This window comes from Bubalus kerabau, chromosome 9 (genome assembly GCF_029407905.1).
Source record: "Bubalus kerabau isolate K-KA32 ecotype Philippines breed swamp buffalo chromosome 9, PCC_UOA_SB_1v2, whole genome shotgun sequence".
NCBI lineage: Eukaryota > Metazoa > Chordata > Mammalia > Artiodactyla > Bovidae > Bubalus > Bubalus kerabau.
Genome location: NC_073632.1, coordinates 34,011,336 through 34,039,300, shown reverse-complemented (window position 1 = coordinate 34,039,300; position 27,965 = coordinate 34,011,336). Strand labels below are relative to the sequence as shown.

Below are 27,965 nucleotides of genomic sequence, written 5' to 3'. Positions count from 1 at the left end.
GATCAAACCCCAGTCTGTTATGTCTGCCTGCATTGGTAGGCAGGTTCTTTACCATTAGCTCCACCTATTGTGCAATAAATTTGTGTGTTGCTTATGTAAAAGAAGCCTGGAAACCAATAGGAGGTAGATGTGATTTATATGAATAAATACCATCTCCATTTAGGTTGTCTTGTCACGTGTTATTCTGCATTTTTGTCCTTATTTGGTCCCCAACCTTTAGGAAAGTTTCCCTTTCATTTTCCAGTTTAGTTTAAGCTATACTGTGAGAAATTTAGGGAAGGGTCACTTGGCCACGTTTGGACCATGTTCAAGGAGCAGTGCCTCATGGAGCTATGTATTATTGGCACTGCATTCAGGGTGAGAATCCCAAGTAGCAGGTAAGATCTGAGGGATTAAAAATCAAAGCAAGAAGTCAAGTCATCTTCCCATGTGGAGACCCTTCCCCCACTGCCACCCCTGCTGTTAGATTTGATCTTAAAAGGGAGCGGATTGTGCTTCCTTGAAAGCATTTAAAGCCATGCGTTGGAGACTTCTTTTCTCCTCTCTGTAATATTCAGCACCTCCTCACAATCTCCTCTTTGAGAAAACCACTTTAAGCTGTTATGGAACTTTTTCACTATTGGTAAAGAACAGGCCTGCAAATACAGGAGACTCAAGAGTTGTGGATTCAATCCCTGGCTTGGGGAGATCCCCTGGAGAAGGGTATGGCCACCCGCTCCAGTATTCTTGTCTGGAGAATCCCATGGACAGAGGAGCCTGGCAGGCTATGGTCCATGGGGTCACAAAGAGTCAGACATGACTGAAGGGACTTTTATAATTATGAGATGTTGCAATTGTTTACATATATATTGATTAGTTTCTTTTGGACGCTCTAGTCTGACATCCGTAAGTTGTATATGGTTCATCTGAGAAGTTTCTGGACCACAGTATGTCAGGAGTATAGGAACCTTAATGTAAGGTTGATTGAACTCTGTTACTTGGACTCGTTGGTGAGATTCAGGGCTGACCCAGATAAAGTGGTTCTCCTTTTCGGGTTCCACGCGAGCACCTGCTGTTTCCCCAGTGCACTCTTTGCTCAGGCCTCGATGACAACTCAGGTTGGGCTCTCTGCCTGCACTGTGATCCCATGACTTTTCCCAGTGACACCCCACTCGTCTTTCAAGGCCTTATTCTTTCTGACTTCTGCCCTTTGGCCCTTCCTTGAGGCAGTTTTCCCATGGCTCTCACTTGTCAGGCTTCCACTCCAGTAGTTGTCACATGATTTTATAGCTTTTTAGGTTGATATTTTTCTGCATTCAGTAATTTTTTTGAGGATAATATTCCATTCTTTCTGATATGTCTAAAATTAATGCACTCAGTATCTGTTATTTGAAGGTGCTTGGTAAGTATTTGTTGGATGGAAAATGAATTTTGGAGTGTTTTATTATTATTTCTTTTAATCTGAAGTTCTGTTAATAATAAAGCAAATTCTTCTTGGAAAACCAAGTTAATTCATATTGGCCATGCCACATTTATACATGGATGTTGTCTAATATTTTGAGTTTGATAAGTAAGGATTTTATGATTTACTTAAAATAATTATGTATATAGGACTGTATAGTATTTCATGGACAAAAAACTTTTCTAGGATGTTCTTTGGTTTTTAATTTTGTATTTATTTTGTGGGTTATTTCTTTATTGGCATGACGAACTGTTAAGAGAAAATACAGTTTGCTTACAACAAGTGGGTTGGTTTAATTTGTCCTCAGAGCGTCATTGTAGCCCAGGATTCTAGAAAAGCTAAGGAAATTCAAAAGTAAAAAATGTAATATAAGGTTCTTTTATATTTCATGGATTATGGAACAAGTTAATGAAGATTCCTATCTCTGATAACTTTTACTTTTGAAACTTGTAGCCTTGCCTGTTGTAGAAGAGTCACACATTAATCATGATGTTTTGTAAAATGTCATGTGGATATAATATTTAGTAAACATCATCTGGTAATCTAAGATGCAGTAATACCATCTCAGCCACTGGTTGTAGATTAGACATGTTGGTTTTTCTTGGAATTCATGTGATGTTAGCCAATGTGCCATACTTGCTCTGTGCAAAATCATTCATTTTACAAAGAACTTACTCAAGTGCCTACCATGTGCCAGAAGTTCTGTGTTACTTAACTCAGGAAATACAGAATGAATGAGAAGTCAGCCTTTGCCCTCTGTGAATTTGTAGCCTGTTAGGGAGATTAGACAGCTACATGTCTAATGTAAATTCTACAAGATACCGAAACTGGTTGGGAGAAATAGGGAAGACTCCTGAAGCAAGTAGCATTTGATCTAGTAAAGGTTTCAATAGATTGTGTTCATTGGACTTTTTCCAGTTACGAGAAGCAGGGCTATGCTCTCTCTTAAGCTCCATCATGTAATGTATTTTAGTATAAAGCTGCAGGGAAATAGGAAGGGCAAGAAAACAGTCTCAGCTGCCACCCATGCGGGCCTCATGGAGAACTGGACCCTAGCTCTGGGAGCATGAGAGCCCCTCAGTTGTGTTACTAGAAATGGATGTCTGTTGTTCCCTTCTCCAGTGGTCTGTGCTGTGGTCACTCAGCTTTTCTCTGTCTTTGCCTATATAGCAAAGGTAGAGTACTTGTGTATGTATCCCTGTTTTGCTCCTCAAGAAAAAAAAAATCTGTCTTGGCTAATCCCTGTTCACCAAGGAGCATGCTCTGCACAAAGCTCCTGCCAGCAGCCTCATAGGTTGCTTGCCATCAAGCAGACCCCTGCTTTTAGCTTAGGGACTCATTCCTGGTGTGATCAGGTGTGGCCACTGCGATGGGGTCAGTCCTACAGAGCTGTGCTTCTCAAACTTTAACGTGGGGACCTTGTGAAACCACAGGCTGTGGTTTAGTAGATCTGGGGCGAGACATGAATTTTTGTCGGCAACAAGCTCCCAGGTGATACTGCACTACACTCTGAATAGCATGGATACAGCACGGTAACCTGTATGTGAATATAATTACTCAGAAGGCAGGCACTCCATGTGGGAAGTCTGTGATTATGGGATGGCATTTCATATGGAGGAAGATACAGTGTTAATGTCTACAGGTGTTTCGTATGAGTCCAACTTTGAGTATGGTTAAGGAAGACCCTGATGCTGGGAGGGATTGGGGGCAGGAGGAGAAGGGGACGACAGAGGATGAGACGGCTGGATGGCATCACTGACTCGATGGACATGAGTTTGAGTGAACTCCGGGAGTTGGTGATGGACAGGGAGGCCTGGCGTGCTGTGATTCATGGGGTCGCAAAGAGTCAGACAGGACTGAGCGACTGAACTGAACTGAAGGTTGGAGTGAATAAGTCATCGTCAAACGAAAAAGTCAGTCTTTAAACAATTTAGGCGCAGTCTTTGAATAACAAGGTGGTTGAGATTGCCTGTTAGTCCTTGTATTATTTTAATCCAAACTAAGCGAAGTGAAAGTCGCTCAGTCGTGTCACTCTTTGTGACCCCATGGACTCTAGTCCATGGAATTCTCCAGGCCAGAATACTGGAGTGGGTAGCTTTTTCCTTCTCTAGGGGATCTTTCCATCCCAGGGATCGAACCAGGGTCTCCTGCATTGCAGGCAGATTCTTTACCAACTGAGCTATGAGGGAATCCAAAGTAAGGCAATAGTTATTTTCCTGTTTTCAGTGAGAGACAGTAAGCAGGCGGGTCTGAATTTAAGTTATTTATCTTCACTTGAGAACTTGGTGCAAAATTCCTTTCATAGTTTGCTGCCAAGTCTTTGTTGTCTGGCAGCAGGTTCTGCAGTGAAACTTAGTTGTTTATCATGTGATGTTGGAAGCCAGAATCCTGGGGTGGACACCAAATACCTGATTCCTTATCATTCTGGTACCTTAGGAGAACCATATATTTCTAATTGTCTTCATTAGAGAGCTGTAGATAAGATAGTTCAGCATCAGTCATAAAGATCCTTGAGCCATTATAGTGTCTGACAACCTTTGAGTTAATCCCAGTTTCAAGGCACATGTTACAGTTATTCTTTGGCTATTCATTTCATAAATATAATCTAAGACTGGCATTAAAAACCAACGAGGTTTTTTTTTTTTAATTTAACAAAGGTAGAGTTCAGTAATTTAGAATTGTGTATAATGTCTAATAGAATATTCAAGCCCTCTGTCGTAGTGGCAGAAGCAAGAGGTAAAGTGAGTCTTTTTTACTTCCCCATTTCATTCATTATATTAAAAAATTATATTCATATAGGCCCCATATGATATTTACATGTGTTCTTCATTGTTTTCAGTGATCATTTTACATTGTTTTATTACCTGGAGTTTACCTACTTTGACTCATTCTTCTTACTTTAAAAATAAATTAATTTAACTTTAGTGATCAGAAAAGGCAAAAATAGTTATTTTAAATGACTAAAAAAATCATCTTTTTAAAAAGCACAAGAGGTTTCCTAATTTATCTGAGTAAAATCTTGAAAGAGATTTTCAAAATTAACCTTATATTTTTAGTGTTATAGAATTCTAATTTACTGATTAGATTAACCACATGACTTTCTTCGACTTTGACATTTTACTTTTCAGTCATCAAAGTAAGAATGCTGTTTAGTATGAGGAAGTGTTTTAACACATGGAAAGAATGCTGGCCTTGGAGTCACAATTTTACTTGCTCTGTTTCTCTGGGCAAGTTATTTAATCTCTGTGAGCATAAGTTTCCTCATCTGTAAACTTATGTTGTTCATACTGACTTTGGAGCATTAGTTTGTTGATAAAAATAAATAATGCATGTAATGCAACAGTATAAACATTATCGTATAACAGCATTTTAATAAATATATAAGAAGATTTTAAAAAATTGATGACAAAATGCTGTTTTCTTTTGCCATCAAGTTAAAAGCAAAAGTATTTTTGTTGCTCATATTTGCACAGGAAGAACATTATCTATTTTGACATAGGTGCATGCTGCAGTGCTTAGAGTTATAACAGAAGAGTTGACTGTAACTGCCATTCAGTTACCCTATAGATTGGAACCACTGTTTTCAAAAAAAGAAAGTAGTGACATTGTGTACAGTTTACCAAAAGACTTGCTAACTCATCCTCAAAGTATAGTCAGTAAATTCACTCTTGCCCAGTGAAGTAAGAAGCAGGAGCACAGAGATAGTCACTTATCATTGTTTATAGTGACATATTTTATTAATCACTTTAATCAAACAGATAGAAAAGTCAAGTTATGCCCATATGTTTCTAGAGTGAGGACCAGAAATATGGTTTGAGAGTGGGATACTCCATTGTTATTCAAAATGCAGGAAGTCAGATAAAATGTCTTTCTTGTCAAGAGGAAGACAGATATTTTTAAAACATACACGTGCATTCTATACATCTGTGCATAGTGACCATGCAAAGACATCTTCTGATAGTTTCCCAGGTACAGGCCACAAGACCACCATACATACAGTTTTCTAATAAGATCTTTCGCATTATTTTTATGATTAATCTCCCTTATATGAATAGCAAACCAGGGATATCCATTATCATAGCAAATGCTGGTGTAGTGGTTCATTTCCTGGAGTGTTTTTTATTTGATGAAACATCTTGGGGGGGGCGGGGCTTTGATTTTACAAAAGTGAATGAAGCCAAGAGCAATGGAAATGCCTGGGAAACTGGTTCAAGGGCCAGGCAAGTTCCAGGGTGGTAGGGATTCGGGGCATTTTGACCTTCAGATTTTACCTCTGTGCTTCAATTTGAGGGCTTTTCTTAAGGCCAAATTGATTTCCAAAGCATCCCAAGTGTTTAATTCTACTGGGCTACAGACAGCCAGATCATCCAGGCCAAAGCCGTTCTTTCCTCCTTTACTATAAGAATAGTCATATCTTACTGTAGTTTTGGTTTTATCCAGGGGGAGGTATTTTAAATTTGGACCAATTATAGCCTTTCAGCTAATTTCTCCAAGCATCACCATTCTTATCTTCTTAGACACTTTAAATATATCCACTAGTACTTAACATTACTTTTCCTTACACAGATCCAGTGTCCTACTTGCCAATTCGTCTGGTGTTTTAAGTGCCACTCTCCTTGGCATGAAGGTGTTAACTGCAAGGAGTACAAAAAAGGAGACAAACTGTTGCGTCACTGGGCCAGCGAAATTGAGCATGGGCAGCGGAATGCCCAGAAGTGTCCAAAGTGCAAGGTGAGACCACCGTTAGGAGGAAGGGGGTCACTGAACAATAATACTTACAATATTGAGATGATTCTATGTGTAACTTTCCTAATGCAGGCGTGGAGAAAAAGAATACTTGCTGTTTCATTTTAGAAGAGTAATTATATAGCTAAAATGAAGATTTTATATAGAAAAATATATAGAAAAAATATATAGTGTATAATTTTATTCACATTATATTTCATTGTTTTGTTTTTAATTTATTTATTTTAATTGGAGGCTAATTACTTTACAATATTGTATTGGTTTTGCCATACATCAACATGAATCCGCCACAGGCGTACACGTGTTCCCCATCCTGAACCCCCCTCCCACCTCCCTCCCTGTACCATCCCTCCGGGTCTTCCCAGTGCACCAGCCCTAAGCATCCTATATTGAACCTGGACTGGCGATACGTCAAAATTTAAGGAGTCTACAATGTAACTATGGGTCTTAAACTTCAAAATCCTTATTTTCCCTTTAAAAATGGAAATTTATATATAGGAAAAAACTCATATAAAAAGTATATAAAGTATTATTTCTAGTTTACAGTAGCAAACTACACTATAATCACTTCTCAATTAGGTAGGCTCTGAATCCTTGTAAGTCTTTGTTTTTGTTTGTTTCTCTCTGCCATTGCTTATCATTTTAGGATTATATTAAACTGGCCATTTCCTTTTTTAGTAAATCTGGTGAGGGAGAAGCTAAAAGCTTCAGGTCTTTATGGATCCCATTTTTCAATTTTCTCTTGATAATCATGCAAGTAATCAAGAGTTAGCAGGCATTTGAGCAGAGACCTAGATGTTGAAAGTCAACTGTGCAGATAGCCAGGGAAAGGAATTTCTCCTATAGAGAAATCAGCACATAAATCCAGCCAGAAAACCTTGGAGTTGATGCTTACCAGGTAGGGATCTGTTGAAGTTTTTCTCTTTCTAAAGCTCACTGCAGAAAATTATATGTGTATATATGTATATGTATACTCCACCATGTGTGGTTTTCATTTTTTGCCAAATTTATTTTTGAAAATCAGGTCTTAACTGAGCCAAATTTTCTTTCAAGAATAATTTTGCCATTTCTTTCAGGAGAACTTAGCACCAAGGTAAAGGAAATTTGAATTATCAGAAAAATTTTAAAAATTAATCATGTGAACACAACTTGAAGTAGTATAAGTATATTCTGAAGCTTATTGATGAAAATATACATGAAATATATAGATGAATATATATATATATATATATGAAGTCAATGGCACCCCTCTCCAGTACTCTTGCCTGGAGAATCCCATGGACGGAGGAGCCTGGTAGGCTGCAGTCCATGGGGTCGCTAAGAGTCGGACACGACTGAGCGACTTCCCTTTCACTTTTCACTTTCATGCATTGGAGAAGGAAATGGCAACCCGCTCCAGTGTTCTTGCCTGGAGAATCCCAGGGACAGGGGAGCCTGGTGGGCTGCCGTCTCTGGGGTCGCACAGAGTCAGACACGACTGAAGTGACTTAGCAGCAGCAGCAGCAGCACAGATTGACTACACCAATGTCACATACTAGTTTATATGTATATTAATAGTCAGTAAAGCATTGCCTAAAATAACATGTTGTGTTCTTAGCAACTGGAAGAAAATTTTGAAATAGTTTGGATGGCCTGGCCCTATTAAAAGTGGTATCTATGGATGTCTGAGTTTAAAAGCTTCCTTTGTTTGTCTGTAGAAGGCAAATCCATCTACAGTTATCCCTTTGGTTTTAAGACTGTTTCAGATTGCTGCATGGATTGCTCTGTACACTTATTTTTCATCGGTTGAAGAACAATGGGAGAATGAGGCCTTTCCCCCTTCCTCCTGCCTTTTCAGTTTATTCAAAGCTACTGCTCTGTTTCAAACTAAATAAAGGCCAGTAGGAGTTCAGGAGCCCTGTTTAAGTCATTCTATTTGACACTTTGTTCATAATACTTGATATTTCTCTGAAAAGCTGTGAAACAGTTGCCAGTTGGCCTGGCTCGCAGAATGTGTTCTCAATGAAGAATACTGCAACATTACATGTTAGGGATATTCTGAATGAGTTGAGGTAGTACATAAAAACATACATTTGTTACTGTAATCCTTCCATCTAACATTAAATGGACTCTGATTTATTGAAAGAAAAAGCACCCAGCTGTAAGGAATTTACTGAATGCGCTGACGGTTCCCCACAGTTTTAACAAATATAAACAGTTAAGAGAAATCATGCATGCTGGTTTTCTTTTGAAATAATAGCTAAAAAGTTGAGGTTTTAAAAGGAATTACCTTCTAATTAGAAGGGAAAGGGGCCAAGGAACCATGGAATGAGTTTACATTCATTCCATGTGGAGCAGAGAACCCAGTTTCTGGTGAGATTCAGGTTCCATGAAATCTGTGTCAGATTACATCATATTTTATGACTTGTTTTGAATACAGATTGTTTTAGGGTTTTTTGAAGCATGTGACTTTAAAATTTTGTATTTTCTTAATTCTGATTTTGTTGTTGTTGGGCCATAAATTTTATTTTTGCCCATGAAACCTCTCTAAGAGTAGAAATCTACAGGGAGAGATTACTCAGTGAATTAATACTTTTTTTTATGGGCCAAGGCTTTATTTTCCTAAATACTCTTTCAAGATTTATAAGTGAAAACGGAAGATGCTAGGAGCTTATGAAAAAAATTTTCATATAGTGCTTCCAGGTGAACAAAACAATTATCATATATTTTCATATGAATATGTTTTTATTAATGATAATCAAGTGTGTTTAAAATTTTGTTGGGACCAAAGTATATTTATGTACCCTGCATGGGTATATTAGATTGATCCATAATTTTAATAATTATTTTGATTTTTAAGTGATTTTTTTCATAAAGGTCATGTAACATATGATAGAAATTTGAAAAATTCAGAAAAAGAATTCACCACTCTAGTATACTCACTATTAACATATCAGTTTCTTGTTGCTCTTTGATCTTTCCCCTATTTAAGTAACTTAAAAAAGAATCATAATATGGGGATAATTTGATATCCCCTGTTTTTTTCCATTTAACTTTTCAAACCATTCTTAAGTTACTAAGTAGTCTTATAGCATGTATTAAGTGAAAGAAAGTGAAAGTGTTAGCTGTTCAGTCATGTCCGACTCTTTGCAACTCATGGACTTTAGCCTGCCAAGCTCCTCTGTCCATGGAATTCTCCAGGCAAGAATACTGAAGTGGGTTCCCATTCCCTTCTCCAGGGGATCTTCCCGACCCGGGGATCGAACCCAGGTCTTCTGCATTGCAGGCAGATTCTTTACCATCTGAGCCACCAGGGAAGCCCAACATTTATTAACTATGTAATATTTGCTTAAATATCCTCCACATATTGGATACCAAAGCTGGTTTTGTTTGGGTTTGGAATTCTTTAAAAATATATCCCTATATTATAATTTGTTCATGATATTCATCTGGAATATATATTTTTCCATATTTTGGACCTTTTCTGAAGATAGAATCACTAGGGTTAAAGGACATCAATATATTCAATATTTGGTACATAGTGGCAGTTTGTTTTCCTAAAAGATTGAAACAATTTATCACCAGAATAGCTTGAAAAACTATTTCTGTATGATCATTTCTTATTATTTAGCATTTCAAGTATTTTTAAATGCTTATTTAATAATTTAAATTTAAATAATTTAATAACAAAATACTTTGTTCTTATATTTTGAATTGAGTATATTTTAAAAAATATGTACTTTAAAAGAAAGCTGGACACATTTTCAGTCCCTTTTACCCAATACTTGGGGGCAAACCAGTTTAAAGCCAGCAGGAAGTTAAAATAAAGAAACAATTATATTTAAAATGCATATATAAAGTAAGTATTATCTCTTCAAAAATATTTCTTAAATATTGTAATATGTTACTGTTATTAAAAATGGGTGATAAATTCATGCATGTCTATTATACCATTATCTTTAATTTTTAAATGTTGGAAATAGTTCATGATTAAAAGTAAATAAAACCTAACAAGGGAACAGAAGGACTGTAACATCAGATTTCTGGAGCTGCTTACGCATCTGCATTTGCCCCTGCAATCTCTAAGGATGTGACTGTTGCATTTTCATTTTTATCCTCACATAAAAGTTAAACTTTGAATACTTGGTTTACTAAAGCAAAGTTTGGGTTACTATTTCTCAAAATGGTTAGCTTTTTTAATTGGAAAATTTAAACATCCCTGCTGCAAATTACCTTCTTCCTTAATGTCAGATAAGAGAAATATTTATGTAAACATTTATATAATGTGGAAAAAATACAGTCATAGCCAACAAGATGACAGGCAGCTGACCACTTGAATTTTTCTCTTACATAAATAACCACGTATCACTATTTAGGACATTTTACAAAGCATTGAAGAGAGAATTAATTAGGAAGTTATACACTTCATAGGCTAATATATAAGTAATGTGATTGATGAATTAAGGGTAATTAAGTCATTTATTTTATTTCAGTTCAGTTCAGTCACTCACTCATGTCTGACTCTTTGTGACCCCATGGACTGCAGCACACCAGGCCTCCCTGTCCATCACCAACTCCCAGAGTTTACCCAAACTCAAGTCCATTGATTCGGTGATGCCATCCAACCGTCTCATCCTCTGTCGTCCCCTTCTCCTCCTGCCCTCAATCTTTCCCAGCATCAGAGTCTTTTCCAGTGAGTCAGCTCCTCACATCAGGTGGCCAAAGTATTGGAGTTTCAGCTTCAACATCAGTCCTTCCAGTGAACACTCAAGACTGATCTTCTTTAGGATGGACTGGTTGGATCTCCTTGCAGTCCAAGGGACTCTCAAGAGTCTTCTCCAACACCACAAAGCATCAATTCTTTGGTGCTCAGCTTTCTTTATAGTCCAACTCTCAAATCTATACATGACCAATGGAAAAACCATAGCCTTGACTAGACGGACCTTTGATGGCAAAGTAATGTCTCTGCTTTTTAATATGCTCTTTAGGTTGGTCATAACTTTCCTTCCAAGGAGTAAGCGTCTTTTAATTTCATGGCTGCAGTCACCATCTGCAGTGATTTTGGAGCCCAAAAAAATAAAGTCAGATACTGTTTCCACTGTTTCCCCATTTAATTGCCATGCAGTGATGGGACCAGATGCCATCATCTTCGTTTTCTGAATGTTGAGCTTTAAGCCAACTTTCTCACTCTCCTCTTTGACTTTCTTCAAGAGGTTCTTTAGTTCTTCTTCACTTTATGCCATAAGGGTGGTGTCATCTGCATATCTGAGGTTATTGATATTTCTCCCGGCAATCTTGATTCCAGCTTGTACTTCTTCCGGCCCAGCATTTCTCATTATGTTTTCTGCATAGAAGTTAAACAAGCAGGGTGACAGTATACAGCCTTGACGTACTCCTTTCCCTATTTGGAACCACTCTGTTGTTTCATGTCCAGTTCTGTTGCTTCCTGACCTGCATACAGGTTTCTCAAGAGGCAGGTCAGGTGGTCTGGTATTCTCATCTCTTTCAGAATTTTCTGCAGTTTATTATGATCCACACTGTCAAAGGCTTTGGCATAGTCAATAAAGCAGAAGTAGATGTTTTTCTGGAACTCTCTTGCTTTTTCCATGATCCAGCGGATGTTGGCAATTTGATATTTGGTTCCTCTGCCTTTTCTAAAACCAGCTTGAACATCTGGAAGTTCATGGTTCACGCATTGCTGAAGCCTGGCTTGGAGAATTTTGAGCATTACCTTGCTAGCGTGTGAGATGAGTACAATTGTGCGGTACTTTGAGCTTTCTTTGGGATTGCCTTTCTTTGGGATTGGAATGAAAACTTGACCTTTTCCAGTCCCGTGGCCACTGCTGAGTTTTCCAGATTTGCTGGCGTATTGAGTGCAGCACTTTCACAGCATCATCTTTTAGGATTTGAAATAACTCAACTGAAATTCCATCACCTCCACTAGCTTTGTTCGTAGTGATGCTTCCTAAGGCCCGCTTGACTTCACATTCCAGAATGTCTGGCTCTAGGTGAGTGATCACACCATCGTGATTATCTGGGTCTTGAAGATCTTTTTTGTATAGTTCTTCTGTGTATTCTTGCCACCTCTTCTTAATATCTTCTGCTTCTGTTAGGTCCATATCATTTCTGTCCTTTATTGAGCCCATCTTTGCATGAAATGTTCCCTTGGTATCTCTAATTTTCTTGAAAAGATCTCTAGTCTTTCCCGTTCTATTATTTTCCTCTGTTTTTTTGCACTGATCACTGAGGAAGGCTTTCTTATCTCTCCTTGCTATTCTTTGGAACTCTGCATTCAAATGGGTATATCTTTCCTTTTCTCCTTTGCTTTTCGCTTCTCTTCTTTTCACAGCTATTTGTAAGGCCTCCTCAGACAGCCATTTTGCTTTTTTGCATTTCTTTTTCTTGAGGATGGTCTTGATCCCTGTCTCCTGTACAGTGTCACATACCTCCATCCATAGTTCATCAGGCACTCTATCAGATCTAGTCCCTTAAATCTATTTCTCACTTCTACTGTATAATCATAAGGGATTTGATTTAGGTCATACCTGAATGGTCAGTGGTTTTCCCCACTTTCTTCAATTTAAGTCTGAATTTGGCAATAAGGAGTTCATGATCTGAGCCAGTCTGCTCCTGGTCTTGATTTTGGTGACTGTATAGAGCTTCTCCATCTTTGGCTGCAAAGAATATAATCAGTCTGATTTCAGTGTTGGCCGTCTGGTGATGTCCATGTGTAGAGTCTTCCCTTTTTCGTTATTTCAATGTCAGCATATTTCCTATTTGTAGGAGGCAGGACACTTCTGTCTTTTTTTTTTTAAAGAAATGCCAAGACATGAACAGGGAGTGCTGAGTTCTAATATGCCATCTTATTTTATTCATAAAATGCCTTTGTATATAGTGCTCTGTCTTTCTGTGTGGTGTTTGCACAGCAATAATTATAGCAATACTACCTACATGTACTGATATTAATTACATATTACTCTCCATTGCCGTTGTACAGTTTTATTAGTTATCTCATCAAATCCTCACATGTGATACTAAGATGCTAAGTTCCAGTGTGCCATCCAGATCTTAATTATTAAATGCTTTTTGATGAAGCTAAGACATTTCACAGGAGGAGAAGGGGGCAGCAGAGGATGAGATGGTTGGATGGCATTATTGACTCAGTAAGCATGAGTTTGCGCAAACTCCAGGAGACAGTGAAGGACAGGGAAGCCTGACGTGCTGCAGTTCATGGAGTCACAAAGAGTTGAATGCGACTTAGTAACGGAACAACAGCAACAGTAATAATAAAATGATAGGTTCAATAGTGTGTGAGTTACATTTATTGTCTCATTTAAATCTCTAAGGAAAGTTGTAAGAAAGATACAGAAACAGCTTTAGAGAGGCTAAGTAACTGGGCCAAAAGGCAGGCAGGGAAAAGTGAATTATATTCATCCATAATTTATTATGAATTTGAAATTAAAGGAATTTACTTGTCAAGATACTTCCCTTCAGATATTTTATTCTCTTAAATCCTATAAAAGGCTGCTCTGGGGAAAAAATGTATTGATTCACGGAAATGATTAATTTCCTCCTGTTCATATCAAATTAGCACAAATCTCTGTCTATGAGTTCTTATATCTGAGCTACAGCTGTGTAGCTTATGGTTGCTAAGGAAAGAATTTAGAATATTAATGTTGGATTTTCTAGATAACCCTGCAGTTCTCTGGCACTTCACATGCCACTGCAAACATGTGTTCAGGGGCTGGTGACTGCTTTTAGATAGTGCCTGTTATAGAGGATAAAATAGCTTTTCCTTGACCACTGATCACCCACTTTTAACTCTCCAGATTGCTTGACATCACTAAGTTTGATGCAGTAGTTATCACTGCTACTGTTTTCTTGAAGTGCCAAAATCTAGACGTTAGTTGTGAGGAGAGCCTGATTGTTTGGTGGCAGATATTTTCTAGGATATAAACTGTATTGCATCCATGACCCATTTTTAATGACTAATAGCTTTGATGTTGATTAGCTGCCCAAGATTAAATGTATAATGTTAGTACATACAGCATTTCATTAAAAATCATGTCCTAATTTTAATATGTGATGGTTTAGTTGCTAAGTCGTATCTGACTCTTGCGACCCCATGGAGTATAGCGTGCCAGGCTCCTCTGTCCATGGGATTCTCCAGGCAAGAATACTGGAGTGGATTGCCATTTCCTTCTCCAGGGTATCTTCCTGACCCAGGATCAAACCCAGGTCTCCTGAACTGCAGGCAGGTTCTTTTCTGACTGAGCTACGAGGGAATCCCCATTTTTAAAAAATATGGAATACCAAATAAATACATATAAACAAAATAATATAGAATAACAAATATTATATATTCCCTTGTTGTTATTCTTATAGAATAGTAGAATAGAATAATAATAAGTGAATATTTCAACATGTAAATGTTCAGGTACCATGGCATTAAAAGACAAGAAGAAGCAATCAGATTTTTGAACCCATTTAAAATGGGTTCACAAATTTGGATTTAGGAAACCATGAAGGGAAGCTTAAATATTATCAATACCTATCCTTTTATTTGAAGACAAAATATTATATTTATATGTATATGTATGCTTATAAATGTATGCATATATACATATGAATACATGTGATTATATTGCTAGAAAATTCAGGATACATTAAAACCACACATAAATCTTTGAAACATATATAAAATGGAGTTAGAGTCTAAATCAATCAATCTTTCTCAGTTTATTCTATAGTTATATAGTAATTAGAAAATTATCTATTAAAAGCATGCAAACAATATTTTGTGTTTATATGTAAGATGAAGTTAGGTTCTGTGTTCATATATTTATAAATAAACTCTCTAATAGTCTAGTGTATTAGAAAATAATATGGATGGGACCTAATACTCTTCTGAGCAAAATGTCTGAAACATTGAAGAACAACCCAAACTGCCAGCATCAACCACTTTTGTGACTGCCAAACATCCCCTTACTAAAGAAATTCTGAAACATCTCCAAGGGGCTGAGAGTCCATGTGGAGAGCCTCTGACAGAGATGCGGGCTTCTGAGAGGATTTCTAGTGAGCTGTGTAGACACAGAAGAGTGGAGTAAAACTCTGCCCATTTTCTGTGTGGATACCAATGGGGCCAGTGTTTCTAAAGGATTTAAAGCTTTCTATGATGGTTCATTTCCTTTCCTTTTCATTTCATTTCCAGCTTTAAAAACTGGTTTTTATTTCTGCTGTAAACTCAACTTAGAATTCCAGACAGGGTACACGTTTTGCTGGTGGCAGCAGTCAGTTGGCGAATCAACAGTTTGGAGAGGTATGGGGAAAGATCTGCATCCCAGTGCATAAGCAGCATCTTCACTTGCTTGCCTTCATGGACTTCTCCAACATAGATCCCTCCGCTGTCCCCAAGGACCTTCTCATAGTCTCTGCATCTCAGTGAATGGCAGCGCCAACCTTGCAGCTGCTGAAGTCAAGAATCTGACCTCATTCTCTCACACCCCACGTATCATCAGTCATAATCTTCTGTAGATTGTACCATCAAAATATCTTCAGAATTTGACTATATCTCAGCACTCCCACTGTCACTAATCTGGTTCAGGACATAAGCATCTTTTTCTCTCCAAGACTTTTTCCACAACCTCCTGATGGTTTCTTACTCTTCACGGTGTCTTGACCCAGCAGCCAGAAGGAGACTGTTTAAACATAAGGAAGATTACATACTCCCTGCTCGAAATCCTCCATGTCTTCCTTCTCACACAGAGCAAAAGCTAGTCCTTACAGTGACTATATGATGCATCACACTCTGCTCACACTTCCACCCCATTGTCCCTCTGACCTAATTTTCCACTCCCTTCACCCTCCTCCAGCCACCCTGCCCTCCTTGCTATGCTTCAGAAGCACCAGGCGTGTTCCCTTCTCAGGGTCTCCATACCTGCTCTTCCTTTTGTCTGAAAGATGCATTCCCCAGATACCTGCACACCCAGCTCTCTCCCTTCATGTCTTCGAATAAAATTCAGCTTCTCAGTAATCACTTTCTCCTACCTTATACCCTTTATAGGCTTTGGTTTTTTTTTTTTCTCCATAGCACCATATTGCTATCACTATTTACAATAGTGGATATATTTTGCATTGTGAGAGCAGGGGTTTTGATCTGTTTTTTTCCTTGAGATACCTTGAACATTTAAAAGCAGTGCTGGGCACTGTTCAGGACTGAATGGACAGTTGATGAGTGAATGAATGTCATTTTACTTTACTCCTTATATGCACTTTTAGTGAGACTCCATCACAGGCTCTGTACAACATGGTCGTTTTTCTCATGAAACCCACAAAAGGGAACACACAGAGGTTACGCGGGAAGATGACAAAACACTGTTGCACTTCAGTAGGGCTTTGCGTCGAGTATTATAGATGAGTTCATGGTAAAGGGGGGTATCTCCATTCATCTTGGGGAACCAGGGAGAGCTATGTTATCGAGAATTCCTGGGTGGACTTTGACATAATGAAAGGTATCCAGGGGTGAGAGTATAACACTTAAAGGACACAGAGCCTGGAAATGAGTGTTGTGTAGTGGAGCCACAAGTATTTTGTGGTTCCTTTAGAGTAAGGTTCACAGCAGGAAGTGGTGAAAGGTGGGGTAATAGATATAAATAGAAGCCTGGGCCTTGCATGCAATGTTAAGAAATGTGGATTTCATCCTCCAGACTGAAAGTTATAAGCAAGGGAATGGTGTGGTATCCAATTTATATCAATATTTTAGGTTGGTTGCTGTTGATCATATGAAGGTAGTTGTAGACATCTAGAAGGAAATGATGATTGTTTGAGCTAAGGTAATGGTCAAAGGCTGGAGAAAAGGGGAAGGGCTTGATAAATATCCTGGGGCTGAAACTGTCTGATCTTGATAGATAGCTGGAAGTGAGAAGAGGCTAATAACTAGATATTTAGCTTAAGTACCTAAATGGATGGTGATGATACCATAAAAAGTGACAGTGTTAGCTGCTCAGTCATGTCTGACTCAGCGACCCCGTGGACTGTAGCCTGCCAGGCTCCTCTGTCCATGGGATTTTCCAGGCAAGAATACTGGAGTGGTTTGCCATTCCCTTCTCCAGAGGATTTTCCTGACCAAGAGATTGAGCCCGGGTCTGCTGCATCACAGGCAAATTCTTTACCGTCTGGATCGTGGTACCCAGATATCATAAACTGAGATAAAGTAATGGAGATTGGAGTTATTTTTATTGTTGTTGGGCTAGGGAATCTTGCAGTGATTATGAATTTGGTTTTGCTTATTTGACTTTGAGATGGCTGTAAGGCATACAGGTGTATTCAGATTCAGATTCAGATCAGTCGCTCAGCCGTGTCCGACTCTTTGCGACCCCATGAATCGCAGCACGCCAGGCCTCCCTGTCCATCACCAACTCCCGGAGTTCACTGAGACTCATGTCCATCGAGTCAGTGATGCCGTCCAGCCATCTCATCCTCTGTCGTCCCCTTCTCCTCTTGTCCCCAATCCCTCCCGGCATCAGAGTCTTTTCCAATGAGTCAACTCTTCGCATGAGGTGGCCAAAGTACTGGATATGACCCCCAAATAGTTTCTATCTGACTCTGCAGCTCAGGAGCGAGGTCTGCAGTGGTAATTTAAAAATGAAATCCAGTGGAGGGAAGTTGAGACCATTTGAGTATGGAAGAGACTACACAAAGAGTGTATGCAAAGTGGTGATTCATGGATGGAATTAAGAGAAAAGTGAATAAATAGGAACCTAAGAGAGAGAGGAGCATCTGGGGGAGAAAAGGTGTCATTGAAGCAAAAGTATATCAAAGGTCAGAGAGAAGTAGTGACCAACTGATTAAATGACACTGAGAAATACAATAATAAAAGAAATAAAAATGTATTCATTGGATTTGGCAATTAGAGGGCATGGATAATACTTGTTCTTTTAATAAATAATGCATATTGAGAACATGCTATGTGACAGGATCTGTGCAACTCCCTCTAATAAAATAACAAACAAGATGTATGTGATATGGACCCTTTCAGATCTTATCAACTGGGAGAGTAGAGAGTTTGAGCAGAGAGATAGATACAACTAAGAGGTTTAAAATAGAGACTGAGAAACACTGTGATAGGGCTAGTATAGGTTGCTTCTCATTTTGTGGATGTTGTTGTTCAGTCGCTCAATTGTGTCCAACTCTGCGACTCCATGGATTGCAGCACGCCAAGCTTCTCTGTCCTTCACTGTCTTCCGAAGTTTGTTCAAATTCATGTCCATTGAGGCGGTGATGTTATCTAATCATCTCACTTCATGTATCATTTCATGGATACAGTGCCCTGAATATACTGTTCTGGGAATGGTCTCCCTACCTCTGAGTCTTCTTAACTGGTGAACTTAACTTGTTCTTCATTTCTCAAATCAACCGACACTTCCTTAGACAAGCCTCTTCTGACCCTTAGATCAGATCAAGTTCCTTCTGTTGAGTACTCTCTTCATGCCTTCTCCTTCATAGCATTTATTGTAGCTTATGAGTATCTGTTTAGTTGTACAATTTATCACGTCCATCAGTTGGACTGTAAAGAAGGCAGAGTGCCAAAGAATCGATGCCTTCGAACTAATACTGGAGAAGACTCCTGAGAGTCCCTTGGACAGCACGGAGATCAAACCAGTCAATCCTAAAGGAAATCCACCTTGAAGATTCATTGGAAGAACTGATGCTGAAGCTGAGACTCTAATATTTTGGTCACCTGATGCAAACAGCTGACTCATTGAAAAAGTCCCTGATGCTGGGAAACATTGAGGGCAGAAGAAGAAGAGGGCATCAGAGGATGAGATGGCTGCATGGCATCACCAATGCAATGAACATGACAAACTTTAGGAGATAGTGAGGGACAGGAAGGCCTGGCATGCTGCAGTCCATGGGGTCAAAAGCTGGGCATGACTAGGGGACTGAATAACAGCAATAACATCAGTACGTTAGACTAAAAGCTCCTTAAGGGCGGAAGCCATGTTGGCTTTTATCAGTGAGCAAATAAATATTTATTGAATTAATGAATGAATAACTATTTCCTGGAGTTTATCTGGATGTTTCAGTAACAAAGGATTGCAGTCAACTGAGGAAGAATTAAGAAGTGAGTAAGAAAAGCAGTGAGAATAGACTATTCTTTTAAGAAGCTTAGTGAAAATGGAAGGGTGAAGGTAATCATTGGCTAGAAGGTCATGTGGAATTAAAGGAAGGATTTATTAGGATGGGGAGACTTGTGAACTATTAGCAGGCTAAGTGGAGCACAGCCACAGAAGGGAAGGGGAAATGATGAATGAGAAGGAGGGGAAAACAGACATCTGGAAATTTCTGTGGACATGGGTTATGGAATCAAGGGAAGTATGGTCAAGAAGAAGGAAGAAACTTACGGGCTAATTTGTAGTACAGCTCTACTCTGAGGAATAAGAATTGGACAGTCTTCTCACTCTTCTTCAAAGAATGTGTCATCATAAATCAATCATAAGACTGAATTACATATGAAATTCTCTATAAGAAAGAAAACCAGTACATTCAGTTCAGTTCAGTCGCTCAGTCATGTCCAACTCTTTGCTACCCCATGGACTGCAGCACTCCAGGCCTCCCTGTCCATTGCCAACTCCCAGAGTTCACTCAAACTCATGTCCATTGAGTCGGTGATGCCATCCAACCATCTCACCCTCTGTCGTCGCCTTCTCCTCCTGCCTTCAGTCCTTCCCAGCATCAGGGTCTTTTCCAGTGAGTCAGCTCTTCGCACCAGGTGGCCAAAATACATGACATTAAAGGACAATTGAAGTTAGAGAATGGCTTTAAAAAAACGAACATAGCAGGAGACACCAAATGATTTTGAAATCAACATCTTATTTATTTTTTACAGAATAGTTTACCAAATAGAGGCAACCACAGTTGACACTACAGGATTCCTGCTGCTTAGCTACCCTTTCCCTGTCTTTCTATTCCAGTTTTTCATAGTTACTATTTTAGTTCTTTTGATTATCTTTCACCTTTAAATACTCTGTAGAGACTTCTGTCCCGTGTCTAACAGTTTTAGGTATATATGAGGATCTAGTCCTCCTACAATTCTTGCTGCTTCTCCGTTTCCCATTTTCTGTAAGCTGTAACTTTGTTTTTATATTGTCAAATTTAATAACCTCCACACTCTTTTCTAATGTTTACAACTTTTTTCCCTAAAGAACGATTCTAATATTTGAAAACCAGTTGAGTGTTTACGTATCAAGAACAAATAATTATGGAACAAGGATTACAGTTCCCTGTCTATGGAATCCCAACTTCTAGGAAACATGCCCCTTGCATCTTTGTGCACTCTGTTAACTCAATTATGCTCTAGTTTGTTATGCCTCATATTTGAACCTTCCATGCCCCTTATTTTGTTTTGCTTTTCCTGAAAGTCCTTATTGTTTTTCTTCCTCCCTTAATGGGAATAGAAATACCCACTTTATTTATCATGTTATTTAATATTTAGTTCCTCATAAATTTTATTGCTTGTTGTATATTCCATTGTTATTTTTTGAAGACATTCTTGAAACCAGCTGACTTCCTGTTCTAAATTGAACTGATTGCTTTGGAACCCATTCGCTGAGATTTCTTACACCTTTTTTGTATGTGGTAACATTGTCCTTCTTGACTTGCACATTCACTTAATGAAGTGCTTCCTTAAGTCATGGCCCCAGAAAAGGCACAGAGGAGTCTTAGCATGTCTAGAATTGTTTCATTTTTGCCCTTATTATTGTTTATTTCACAATTGGGCAAGTAATTCTAGCTACATGCTTTTAATCAGGTCTTTGAAGGCTTTGCATATATGTTTGCTTTTAAAAAATCCTGTGTTGGGGCGCCCTTGGTGGCTCAATGTTAGAGAATCTGCCTGCCAATTCAGGAGACGTGGGTTCCATCCCTGACCCAGGAAGATCCCACATGCCATGTAACAGCTAAGCCCGTGTGCCACAACTGTTGATCCTGTGCTCTGGAGCCCGGGAGCTGCAATTACTGAGCCCACATGCTGCAGCTATGGAAGCCTGTGCCCTGGAGCCCACGCCCTTCTCCCCAACAAGAGACGCTGCTGCAGTGAGAAGCCCGCACACTTCACCTAGAGAGTAGCCCCCACACACCACAACAAAAGAAAACCCGCACAGCAGTGAAGACCCAGCACAGCCAAAAATAAAATTATTAAAAAAAAAAAAATCCCTGTGTTGTGGAGAATTAGAATAGTGAGATAAGTTAGGAATGAAGAGTTAGTCATCGGATCTCCAAAACCTTCTCTCATAATTATTGTTTCTAACTCATCCCTCCCAATATCAAAGCCACGGAGGCAAATGCATATATTAAAATCATTTTATACATAGACTAAATCTCACTGGGAACAGTAATAGATAACAGTTAATTTAGTTATCATTTCCCCACGTAAAGGATAAAATAAATCTTTAATTCTTGGTGAAAGTGGAGATAAATACTTGTAGGCAGATGTGTACTGATTTAGTTATAAAATAGGTTGGCTATTTAGCAGTACATTTATTGTTATTTTTCCACCTTAGAATTAAGCAAAATCTGTATGAAAATAAACAGCTGAATTCTAGTTCAATAGAACTAGAATTTAAGATAGTTTGTGGGCATTTTATTAAACTAAATGTAAACAGCTTAAAGAGGGGAGTAGATACATTGATTAATGTCTCATTGCAGGTGTTCATATGTCCTGTAAAGAATGTCATAGGCTCAGAGGTGGTCCATGTTGTCATTTCGATCTATTGCTACTGTGTGGACTTAATATCAAACTCATATTAAAGAAATATCTGGCATATCCTGAACATTTTATCTTATGACTTGTAAATATAGAGATATATAAGCAACATGTAGTGTTTAAATATTCAGCTCCTTATGTATCAGCCATCTTTATTTGATATAGATGGAGAGAAGAAACCCTGTCTGTGGTAACAAATCAAATGATGTTTGTGGCCTATGGGCAGTCAGTTTAATCTAGTGGATTAGAAATATCTCATCTGTCTTAACCCTGTCTCCATCTCTTAATTAGATACAAAGTTTTGATGCTGAATTACAGTTGGGCAATTAGTTTGTTTTTTAGCAGAGATAAATTGATGAATGTTTTGACGCTATAATAAAAATGTTTTTAAAGCTTCACTGAGAAAGAAAATGGACTTTACATAAATGTAATTTAAACCGACTTTTAAAAGCTTTGATGTTTTGAAAAGAGTGACCTTTAAAGATATATTCAGGGAACTCATTTAGAAGATGAAATTTATCATCCTCTGGGTGTTAGAAGTTCAAAATTATAACTTGCTTATTAGCAAATGTGAAAAGTCCTGTCTCTTGTTACAAGTTAACTTGCATTATGTCAGTGCATTTCTCTTTTAGCCTGAAGTTATAAAATATTCATATATAATCAAGATACATTTGCAATAGTATTGGAGGATTCACTCTGTGCCTGACAGAAGTTCTGAAACCATTTTTCATGATTAAGTCATTGCTGTTATGTGTGTAAAATATTCAAATTACTCTATAGAACCATATAACCCTGCAACATATAGGGTTCCCATAGAGTATTATCAGAGCTTAGAATTTTATCACTTCCTGTGTAGACCTATTATTGGAGTAACTGTACTTTAGTAGCCTGCTGTGTTTTGAGTGTTGTTTTTGAAATAAGGAAAGACTTAAAATAGGCTAGAAAGTACAGTCTTCGGTATTTAAATGCATAATGAATATACCACATAAAGATTTTAGAACACAATAAAAAGTATTACAAACAGATGTAAAAGGGCAGTGAAAATTGAATATGAAATTTTGAGGCAAATAAACTGTCAGCGACAAGTTTAATTTATTAGAACAAGTTTCCTGTCAGAAAAAGTTTGAATATTATTTTAAAGGAAGAATGTGGATTAGTCCGGAGAGCAACTAAGCCAAGCAGAAAGACTCAGACATGCCTCGTGCAGGAGGCAGACATGATGACATTGTCAGCAAAGAATATGACTGACCCTCTGGTTTTATCTTTAAGTTTATGATAAGAGGGCGCTTACCTTCCTGGGTGGCTTAAATGGTAAAGACCCTGCCTGCAATGTGAGAGACCTGGGTTCAATCCCTGGGTTGCAAAGAATCCCCTGGAGAAGGCATGGCAACCCACTCTAGTATTCTTGCCTGGAGAAGTCCATGGACAGAGGAGCCTGACGGGCTACAGTCCATGGGGTCACAAAGAGTTGAACACAACTGAGCAACGAACACTTTCACTTTCATCTTAGCATAATAACAAAATAGACATGAATCAAATCCTTTCTCCATTCATTCAAGCAGAGTACTTTTCTGAGCTCTGGTTATGAATAAACATGCCAGTCTTATGGTTGGTCATGAGGGTAAAGATGCTATGTATGTACAAAGTTTGGTATATAATAGGCTCTAAGCAAATATTAGCCCTTCTCCCTTTATAGGTCACATACAACACTATGGTATGTGGCTAGGAAATCTGTTAAGATTTATTATCTCCATATCAAGATCAAATACAATATACAGTCCAAAGGTTGAGGATATGAAGAAGTAACCTTTATTTTGGATGCTTAGCAGTTGTCTCTGAACATGTTTTCTCCTAATGCTCAGGTGGTTTAAAGGATGAGAAATAATTCAAGGGTTCAGTAGGGCCTTGCCCTCCATCGTTCCTAAATGCCATCTGCTCTGCTAAGTGGATCAGTCACAGCAGTTGCTCGTCAGGCTTATTCATAGAAACAGGCCCTACGGGGCCATCAGGGGAGAAGTTACCAGGAAGCTGCAGAGCTTAAGCTGCAGAGATCCTCACCTGCATGGGACCCTTTGTAGGCATCCAATTTGTAATTTGCATGCTTCTCCTTTAAGTGTGTATGTGCTCAGTCATCTACAACTCTTCGCAACTTCATGGACTGTAGCCCACCAGTCTCCTCTGTCCATGGCATTTTCCAGGCAAGAATACTGGAGTGGCTTGCCATTTTCTTCTCCTAGAGATCCTCATGACCCAGGGATCAAACCTGCACCTCCTGCATTGACAGGTGAACTCTTTACCACTGCCTTCCCTGAGCCCCTCTAATTAGATAACCTCAGGCTCCACAAAACCTGGGTCCACTCTCAAGGGACTGTCAGGTAAAAGGGGAAAAAAATCAATACAATTGAAAAAGATGAGGTGGCCAATAACAGGAAAAGCAAGTTTGGCTTCTGTTGACCAAATAATGATTGGTAGTTACCTTTGACCACTGATGCCCATATGCCCTTGACCATAGCTAGTCCTTGCCTGTCCAGGAAGGTACTCTCTAGTCTAGCATCAGTCTAAGAATCATCCATATGAAGAAGTGATAAAGGAGATCACCTGGCAATCAGGGAATGCCAGTTACACTGCCCAGGTATTTGGTTCCTCACAGTTTTAGGTGAGTGAAGGGGGAGGGATAAATGGAACCAATATTGTACTGATCTGACTCAGTATGTGCCTCCAAAATGGGTTAGTCCCTGTATGTATATTATCGCATTTTTATTCTCATAAGTAATATAAGTAAGTAGTATCATCTAAATTGTAGCCTGGGAGATAAGGAGTAATCTCAGTATTTACCTGTAACTCGACAGCAACAACTTCTGTATTTTCCTGTTAACTTGACAACGACAACAGTTGTGCAGGTAGCATTGTATACACAGTCCTGCAGGTAGCATTGTATACACAGTCGTGTAGGTAGCATTCTATACACAGTCCTGCAGGTAGCATTGTATACACAGTCCTGCAGGTAGCATTGTATACACAGTCGTGTAGGTAGCATTGTATACACAGTCCTGCAGGTAGCATTGTATACACAGTCCTGCAGGTAGCATTGTATACACAGTCCTGCAGGTAGCATTGTATACACAGTCGTGTAGGTAGCATTGTATACACAGTCCTGCAGGTAGCATTGTATACACAGTCCTGCAGGTAGCATTGTATACACAGTCCTGCAGGTAGCATTGTATACACAGTCCTGCAGGTAGCATTGTATACACAGTCGTGTAGGTAGCATTCTATACACAGTCCTGCAGGTAGCATTGTATACACAGTCCTGTAGGTAGCATTGTATACACAGTCGTGTAGGTAGCATTCTATACACAGTCCTGTAGGTAGCATTCTATACACAGTCCTGTTCAGGCGTTTGCAACTAACATGAGAGCTGGGAACTAAGATGGCATTGCAAATACACTTACACCTACTGGGGCTTTCCTGGTGGCTCAGCTGGTAAAGAATCCGCCCAACTAGGTTCAGTCCCTGGGTTAGAGAGTTGGGAAGATCTCCTGGAGAAGGGAAAGTCTACCCTCTCCAGTATTCTGACCTGGAAAATTCCATGGACTGAATAGTCCATGGGGTTGCAAAGAGTTAGACATAACTGAGCGACTTTCACTTTCACTTTACACCTATTGTCATTCCCTTACACAAAGAGAAATTTCTGTCCCTTAAAAAATTTTATGTAATCCTTTCTTTTAAAGAATCCTCTTTGTCTCTTCTTATTTCCCAGGCCACCTCATTTTTGCTTATCATAGCATCAACAAAATATACCTTCACAGCATTTTAAATTGCCTCCTAATCATTGAGTGAGATGTATGTTTAGAAAGATAAGTGAATTTTCTTCAGGATGTGTTTGTTTATATTAGTCAAAATAAACCAACAGCTTCAGCATCTGAAATGTTAATGAGCTTTACACATCTAAAGGGTTTGATATAAAGATGGCCTTAAAGAATGTGATTATAAGCAAACTCACAGCTTCAGGAATCCTATCTAAGGCTTTTATTTTGGTGAAACTTGTATCTTTTGTTCCATACATCCTTTATTAAAAATTTAATAACCTTGTTCTTCTTTCTCTCTTTGTCTGTTACAGATCCACATCCAGAGAACTGAAGGGTGTGACCATATGACCTGTTCACAGTGTAACACTAATTTTTGTTATCGATGTGGGGAGAGATACCGCCAGCTCCGTTTCTTTGGAGACCACACCTCAAACCTCAGTATATTTGGATGCAAATACCGCTACCTCCCAGAGAGACCTCACCTAAGGAGATTAGTGCGAGGGTCAGTCTGTGGTGAGTGTCCAACATTATTTATAGGACTCTTCCTCAGGAAGTACACAGTGATGATGATAGAGTTTAGAAATGTAATCCAACAGCTATGCTAAATCTCAGCACCTGCCATGCATTCTAGTTTAGCTGAAAATAGGAGGAAGACATTTTCTCTCCTTTTGTGTTTAAAATAAAAAAAACTTAAGTTTGTTAGCAGGACACTACCTATATGAGCAAGTGGATTTTGTTCAAAAAACGAATAATTGAATATACCACAGAAATGTGAAGTCATTAGTCTTCTGAGACCCTGTTGTAAGTGATTTGATAAAAGGGGAAACTGTCACATTTATTTTTGTAGTGATGATACCTAGCAGTGGGTCTTAACACATAACCTCTGTTTATTCACGGAAGACACAACAGTACAATTTTTAAAATCCCTGTGTTTCAGAGTCTTGTGATAGAGTTCCACTGTACCTATATAGTTGAAAAGTCATATATATTTTCTATTTGTATGTATTTTCTATTGTATTAGAAGTTAATATCAATATTAATCACTAACAGTTAATGAAATGAGCATCAAATGCCTTCATTGCATACAAGATCAGATCAGTCGTTCAGTCATGTCAGACTCTTTGCACCCCATGAATCGCAGCACGCCAGGCCTCCCTGTCCATCACCAACTCCCAGAGTTCACCCAGACTCACGTCCATTCAGTGATGCCATCCAGCCATCTCATCCTCTGGCGTCCCCTTCTTCTCCTGCCCCCAATCCCTCTCAGCATCAGGGTCTTTTCCAATGAGTCAACTCTTCGCATGAGGTGGCCAAAGTACTGGAGTTTCAGCTTTAGCATCATTCCTTCCAAAGAAATCCCAGGGCTGATCTCCTTCAGAATGGACTGGTTGGATCTCCTTGCAGTCCAAGGGACTCTCAAGAGTCTTCTCCAACACCACAGTTCAAAAGCATCAATTCTTTGGCGCTCAGCCTTCCTCACAGTCCAACTCTCACACAGGAAAAACCATAGCCTTGACTATACAAACCTTTGTTGGCAAAGTAATGTCTCTGCTTTTGAATATGCTATCTAGGTTGGTCATAACTTTCCTTCCAAGGAGTAAGCGTCTTTTAATTTCATGGCTGCAGTCACCATCCGCAGTGATTTTGCAGCCCCCAAAAATAAAGTCTGACACTGTTTCCACTGTTTCCCCATCTATTTCCCAGACCCAAGTTTAAATATCCAAGGTTTTGATCCCTGGATCAGGAAGATCCCCTGGAGAAGGAAGTGGCAACCCACTCCAGTCTTCTTGCCTGGAGAATCCATGGACAGAGGAATCTGGTGGGCCACAGTCCACAGGGTCACAAAGAGAGAGTCGGACATGACTGAAGTAACTTAGCATGCGTGCATGAAATGCTTTTATGGATTGACTTTTTACTGCTTTCTTCATCCTCAGCAACACATGGTCTCATATACAAATATGCGAACGTAAACACAGATTCCTGCGTGAAGTGTTCTTCTGGCCTAATAGTTCTTCTTCTAACGGCTCCCTACTCCTTTGGAATATACTTACCATGAGATATGCTTTCTTTTTCATCACCTAGAACTCCATTCTTTCTTCCTCTGGCAGTCTTTCTCACGTATGCAATACTTTTAAACATCATCCACATGTCTCCCTTTCTACTTACTTCATGAAACTCTCTTATATCTCTCTTCAACCCTCCATCACTTCATTAGGGTTGTGAAACC

General features: G+C 38.9%; 1 protein-coding gene across 3 annotated transcripts in view; it reads left to right on the top strand.

Moving 5' to 3' along the window:
* Positions 1–27,965, top strand: part of RNF217 (ring finger protein 217) — a 130,630-nt gene that overhangs the window by 85,436 nt on the left and 17,229 nt on the right. For all 3 annotated transcript variants that reach the window (XM_055534973.1, XM_055534974.1, XM_055534972.1), the window contains exons 3-4: positions 6,008–6,172; positions 26,050–26,251. In XM_055534973.1, coding sequence (XP_055390948.1) covers positions 6,008–6,172; positions 26,050–26,251 — 367 coding nt within the window. The remainder of the gene's footprint in view (positions 1–6,007; positions 6,173–26,049; positions 26,252–27,965) is intronic.